At 29.8% G+C, this 6,071-nt stretch overlaps 1 protein-coding gene across 1 annotated transcript; it reads right to left on the bottom strand.

Moving 5' to 3' along the window:
• Window positions 1-4,724: 4,724 nt before the first annotated feature.
• Window positions 4,725-5,856, bottom strand: LOC102593621 (uncharacterized). Its single transcript, XM_006339838.2, has 2 exons — window positions 5,396-5,856; window positions 4,725-5,098 (listed from the first exon to the last, which is right to left on the bottom strand). Exons 1-2 carry the CDS (start codon window positions 5,784-5,786, stop codon window positions 5,016-5,018), a joined length of 474 nt encoding a protein of 157 aa, XP_006339900.1. The 5' UTR covers window positions 5,787-5,856; the 3' UTR covers window positions 4,725-5,015.
• Between the last annotated feature and the right edge of the window lie 215 nt (window positions 5,857-6,071).

Raw genomic sequence — 6,071 nt, 5'->3', positions numbered from 1 at the left:
CTCCAAATGTTGTATAAAAATTATTCATGTATTGATTTATGTGGTGTTTGGTTGCATTTTTGTTAATTCTACATAGCTAATACTCACATAACTTATGAGGAAATCTATGTATAATTTTATTGCGGGGTAGAAGGTGGATAAGTTATGAGGGTATTAGTTATACATGGATTAAAATAACAAAATTAACATATTTACCCTTAATTTGTTTACTTAATTATTTATTTCTAAATAATAATGTATATTAATATTAATTCACAAGATTAATGAGTAATTTTTTTATTTTTTTAAAAAAGGACTGGCCTAACTCATTTTTTTTTAGTTTCGTGATGCCCCACCCCCCACACACACAAACAAACCCAAAACTGTTTGCCCCCCCCACCCGCAAGGGTCTGTTGCATTTTATCTTGGATACAAGCTTTATAATTTTCTATTTAAAAAAAAAACGTATATTAATTTACAATAAATTAAACAATCAATAAGTAATAATATATGTATTATAATTTCTACATAACTAAATCCTACATAAATAATACCTACATAACTAATATTTGTATAATTAATACCTACATAATCAATACATGCATAACTAATACCTACATAACCAATATTTGCATAACTAATATCTACATAACCAATATCTGCATAACTAATACCTGCATAACTAATACCTACATAACTAATATCTGCATAACTAATACCTACATTACTAATACCTGCATAACTAATACATACATAACTAATACCTGCATAACTCTAACCAGTAACCAAACGGCCCCTAAAAGTATAACGAAAGATATATACATACCATTTACGATAGTTTGGGGACATAGATGTCCTTTTATTAAAAAATAATAAAAAGAGTGTTATATGGTAACTTGAACTCTAAATTAATTATATGAGTTTGTTAGGAATTCTTACTTGACTTATCAAAAGTAAGAAGGATTCTTTCATGCTTTATTTATCCTTATTATTTTCACGCTCATTCTCCGTTAACACCATTAAAGCAATTGACATACAAAATTGAAGCAATTTGAGCCAAAAAGATGATAATTTTTTACTCATTATTATTTTCCTTTTCAGAATCTAAATTAGTAAATACTCAAAGTCGATTTTATAAAAAATATTTCAATGTTATTTCAAAGAAAATTTTTTCTTGTTCCAATGTATGAAGAATTTTATGTTTTGTGGTAACAATGATTTTTTGGAGAATGCTTTTTAGAACTTTTCAGTAAATTGGACAAATCCCAAAAATTAAATGTAGTAATCTTAAACTTGGAAAAATAGACATACCATCTCTGCAATTTTGCATAATATTTTGATATTGATAGAAGAAGATCCAAAGACATAGATGAGAAAGTAGGAAAGAGAGGGAGAAAGATGATAAACCTCAACGTGTTTTAATAAAAGAAAGAAAAAAAATCATTAATCATTAAATGTGAAAATATATTAATTAAACTAAAAAAAATAATAAGTATTTCTAAAAATGAGTTGATTGTGTAATTTTCTTGTTCACCGTCAGTGGATAGTAGTTAATCTCTTAAATTTATTTTCCATCTTTCACGTTTTTTTTTTCTCTTTCATCAACTTTTCAGTTTTCACCATTGTCCCCATCATTCATGTTTTCTCATTTTTTTCTCTTTCATCAAATTTTCACAATTATTTTGTCCCTCATTGTTGAAGAAGAACTAATTATTCAAGTTCATACCAATTTGTTCAGATCTATCAATTAATTCAAGAAATCTCTCAATTGATAAAGGTATTTTCGAAATCATCATTTATTTTGCGAGATTTCATGAGATTTTGTTTTCAAAATCACAAATTATGTTAAATTTTGGATTGTATGTATTACGGTTTTTTCGTCATTTTTTTTTTTATGTGAGTTTGTTAACATACTCATCAAATATTTATGCATTTCGGATTTTTAGTCTTTTCAACACTATTGTTCGATTTTTTTGTGATTTTGTTTTCATATTTGAGATTTAGTAGATTGTAATTTGTAGTAATCTACATTAGCATTAATATATCATATATTGTTTGATTTTTTTTTATATATTCATATTTAATAATTTTGAATTTTGCTTATAGGGTTACTTATGCACAAGTGAATACATATTCAGATTTGGATTTGGTGAAAAAAATCTGAAAAAAGGAACATAGCATACGAAGAAGAAAGAGAGAGTCAGAGAAGAAGGTTGCAAAATTGTATTCATACCAGAATAGTATTCATATTAATTTTTGTTTTGTCAATTGTTTTTATTTTACTCATCATTTATATTTTGATTAAGAACATTGTATTTCTTTTTTAGTTTGTAGTCATTTAAATAGGTATGTCAAATGAATTTGTATTTCTTAAACATAGATGTATCCTATTTTTTAACAGTCAATTTGTAAATTTTTTTAGAATATTGTATCCTTCCTCAACATGTTGTATTATTTTCACTATTTATGCTATTTGTTTTCCAGAATCTTGTATCTCTATTTCTTTCATAGTCAATTTGTATTTATTTTCTTAGTATAGTATATCCTTCCTCAACAACAGATTGTATTATTTTCACCATGTATGCTATTTTTTTTTTCCAGAATCTTGTATCTTTTCATAAATCATATTCATATGTAATGATTAGATTATATTGAGATACAATCAGTAATTTTTTTGCAATACAAATAAAAGAAAAATATATTTGGCAGTCATGTAATACAGTTCTGATCACTGAAATACAATTTATAGTTTTGACTATGAAAGTAAAAAAATTGATCACTGAAATACAATTTGTAGTTTTCACTATGAAAGGAAAAAAATCAATTTTAATTTGAATGGTAAAATGAGCACATAAAATGTAAAAATTATTGGTATACAATTATAATGAAAACATAATAAAAAGGAAAGTTGATCCAATCGAATGTAAAAGGAATTTTTTTTGAAATTGTAACTGATGAGAATTTTAAGTGATATGTTCCTTTTTTTTAAAAATATTATCTTCCTTGATTTTCTCCTTTCTAAATAATTGTAATCTTGAAAATCAAACAAATAAAAAATACATAAATCAAATACATAACAAACTAAAATATTGACATTTTAGATAAATATTAAAAGTGTGGCTAAGAAAACCTATTAAATGTCAAAATATTGACATTTTGAAAATTTAACCACTCAATATCCCTTAGCACATACACATTGGTCATGAAATAACGATTATTTTGCTTGATCGGGCCTTATAATTGGAGCAAAGGTGGCGACCATATTTCTTTGGTATACATATATTTTACAGATACCATATATACATAAATCTAGAAGAAGAATGTAAAATTCATTTGAACCATATATAGCTTTTAGTCAACCTGAATTTATCTTATGTAAAATCTATTGAATTGCTGAAAATATTGAACTATGAACCTATAACAAAAATAAAGTGATGGACTTAGTTGTTGAAACAGACTTCCAAAAACTCAGAGAATTAAAATCTTAAATCTACGTATGCTCTTGATAGTTAATGATCTTGCGCAGACATTTTGAAAACGATATGAAGAGTTCTTAGCTTCTCTCTCCACTTAAAGCAAGTTTGTATGTCATTGATTCATTATTTTATTTTTTAAAAATAACTAGTTAAATGAAAAAAATATCACTCTATATACGATGATTGAAAAAAGTTAGCACGTCGGGGATATTAAACATTGATAGTTTTAAATTTGGCAAACTTCTCAAATGGTCTTTCGACGTGAAATTATGTGATAAATAACTTGTCATATTTTTGTAACAATAAAATCACTCAATTTATATTGTATTTTGATCTATTAAACAACATTTGCGGGATAACTTACTTTTGACTCAATACCAAAACATTAAAAACGGATCAACTATATAAACGTTCATTTCCCTTGTTATTTAGGCCTGTCATCTAATGACATCAATGGTAGATCTAAGTTAGAGCAAAGGGTCGTTGAAAATTTAGAGTAATGGGCAAAGGGAGTAAAAATAAATTTCTTTTGTTATAATTTATCTATAATCTCCTAATGCTATAATGAAAAAGGTCTAGTGAAATGGCAAAATGGGTTCAAATTTTACTTTAGGTCACATATCTTGATCCCATGTGTGTCAACCTATTGTTCTTCTAAATCCTCTTATATAAATTCCTGATTCCGCCACTTTATCCCCATACATTTACATGAGTGAAGCATTTCCAAAGTCAGAGTACATGAAAAAAGAATTCACCACGCTCGCAATTGAAAAGATAACTGTTATTCTCACAATAATCTCTTAAACACCAGCTCATTGTAACCTTAAAATAAGGTTTTTATGAGTCGAGAAAACTGTCCCACGGAAATGCAGCAACACATAATGTCAAAGTAATATACTAATTGAACTAAGCTTAAATTGATTGTACGTATTAAAGTAAGCACTTTGCTTATCATGAAAAGCATATATCAAATATTTGCATAGTACAGAGGAAAAGCTTGAAGAATATCAAAAACCCAGAAAGCAAGGTCCCTCAACAAAAAGAAGAATTGAGATGTAGTAACTTATAAGCATCAATGCAAAGAGAACCGAGAACGCTTGGTAATTATCATACTCTTTCTTTGAACTCAACAAGACGCTATTGTATAACAAATCAGCTAAAGAAACAACTTTTGATATTTTCTTAGTGCAGAAGACAATCTAGGAAAAAAACAAAGCATTCCAAAGAGAAAGGTGAGAAAGACAGAGTCATATCCCACTTGCTGGAGGATGTATCAACAAACAAGGCTACGAGCAATTAATTAACAAGAGTTTATTGGGGGATGGACCAGTTGTATTTGTGGTTGCAACACAATCATCATATTAATAAAATTCATATCAACAGAATACTAGTCGCCAAGATTGAATAAGTTGAATCAATCTTAACTATAATTAGTTTTTCAAATTTTGTATGAGTTAATCCTTTTTGCTTCAATGCCCCGAAAAACAACAGTACTGGTACACAACAAATTACCATCATCTTCCTATTCATTCATTCAATATATGCAGCTTACAGCATCCATTAATAAGAAGATTGACGCACCACACAAGCAACCACCTGTGCCCATTGCCGCAACCTTGTCTTCACTGCCTGTGGATTATCTCCTACATTCATTTTTTTTTCAAATATTAGCAACCATACGTTCAAATTTCTATTTCTTATCAACAATCTTGGTAAAGGAGTATACGCAAAACTAAAATTATGCATAGCTATTCAACTCAATAAAGAACATTAACAAACTTAGAAATTTTCTGTAATCGAAAAGTAATTTTATTAGACGAATTACTTGAATTTACGAAAGTTGAATAGTAATGGAATTTGTGTTGAACATTCAAAATTGTGGCGTGATTAATATGATTTGAAAATAATGGAGGAAAAAAACAGAGGTTTTGAAGATTTACCTGGATTGACAATGGTGTGGGGACTAACGGGAGGAAGGGTTGACTCGCAATCGGAGATGACCGATGATACTGACGAAGTCTTTGAAAGGGTGTCGGTGTATTGTTTATTCACGGCGTAAAACATGTCATAGGCCGGAAAAGTATCAGACAATCGTTGATCCATTTCTGGCGAGTCAAATCCAAACCCTAATTCGATACAAGCCTTAATCTCATCAAGGTCCTCATCGGTAACGCTCTTGCTTCGCCGTTTGAGGCAGCTTCCATGGGTACCCTTCCGCCGCTGCCACGCCTCATCGCGAAACGTGTCCGGTGACCAAGATTTCTGTTTGTACAAGGGAGACATCGCCGCCGACGAGGGTTCTGAGAGCGGAGCTGCGGTGGGGTGTGACATGGAAAAGGCCCGACCAACCCAACCCCTATGAGAGGGTGGAGGGGAGCTCCGATGGCTCGGGGGTGTAGGTTATTGTGATTCAAATGGGCTTGAAAAAAGAATTTATATTAGGAGAGAGAAAATAAAATGGGCCCACATGACATCGGCTTGTGGGCCTTGCACGATAGGTATTGGTTGGTCCAACTCATAATGATATTTTTCTTTAATTAGTCCCTCGCTTTTGTCAAAGTTACCACTAAGGGGTGGTTTGGTACAAAGATTAATAACGCAGGGATTAGTAATACA

The sequence above is a fragment of the Solanum tuberosum genome, unplaced genomic scaffold (genome assembly GCF_000226075.1).
Source record: "Solanum tuberosum cultivar DM 1-3 516 R44 unplaced genomic scaffold, SolTub_3.0 scf00012, whole genome shotgun sequence".
Lineage (NCBI taxonomy): Eukaryota > Viridiplantae > Streptophyta > Magnoliopsida > Solanales > Solanaceae > Solanum > Solanum tuberosum.
The sequence above is the reverse complement of the archived record's forward strand: the minus strand, read 5'-3'. Positions and strand labels throughout refer to the sequence as shown.

What these genes read in the sequence shown, in the direction of transcription:
- LOC102593621 (XM_006339838.2), bottom strand. Translation starts at nt 5,786, where the DNA reads ATGTCACACCCCACCGCAGCTCCGCTCTCAGAACCCTCGTCGGCGGCG. An exon ending in CCACACCATTGTCAATCCAG is followed by an intron (nt 5,099 to 5,395) that starts GTAAATCTTCAA and finishes AAATGAATGTAG; the next exon opens with GAGATAATCCACAGGCAGTG.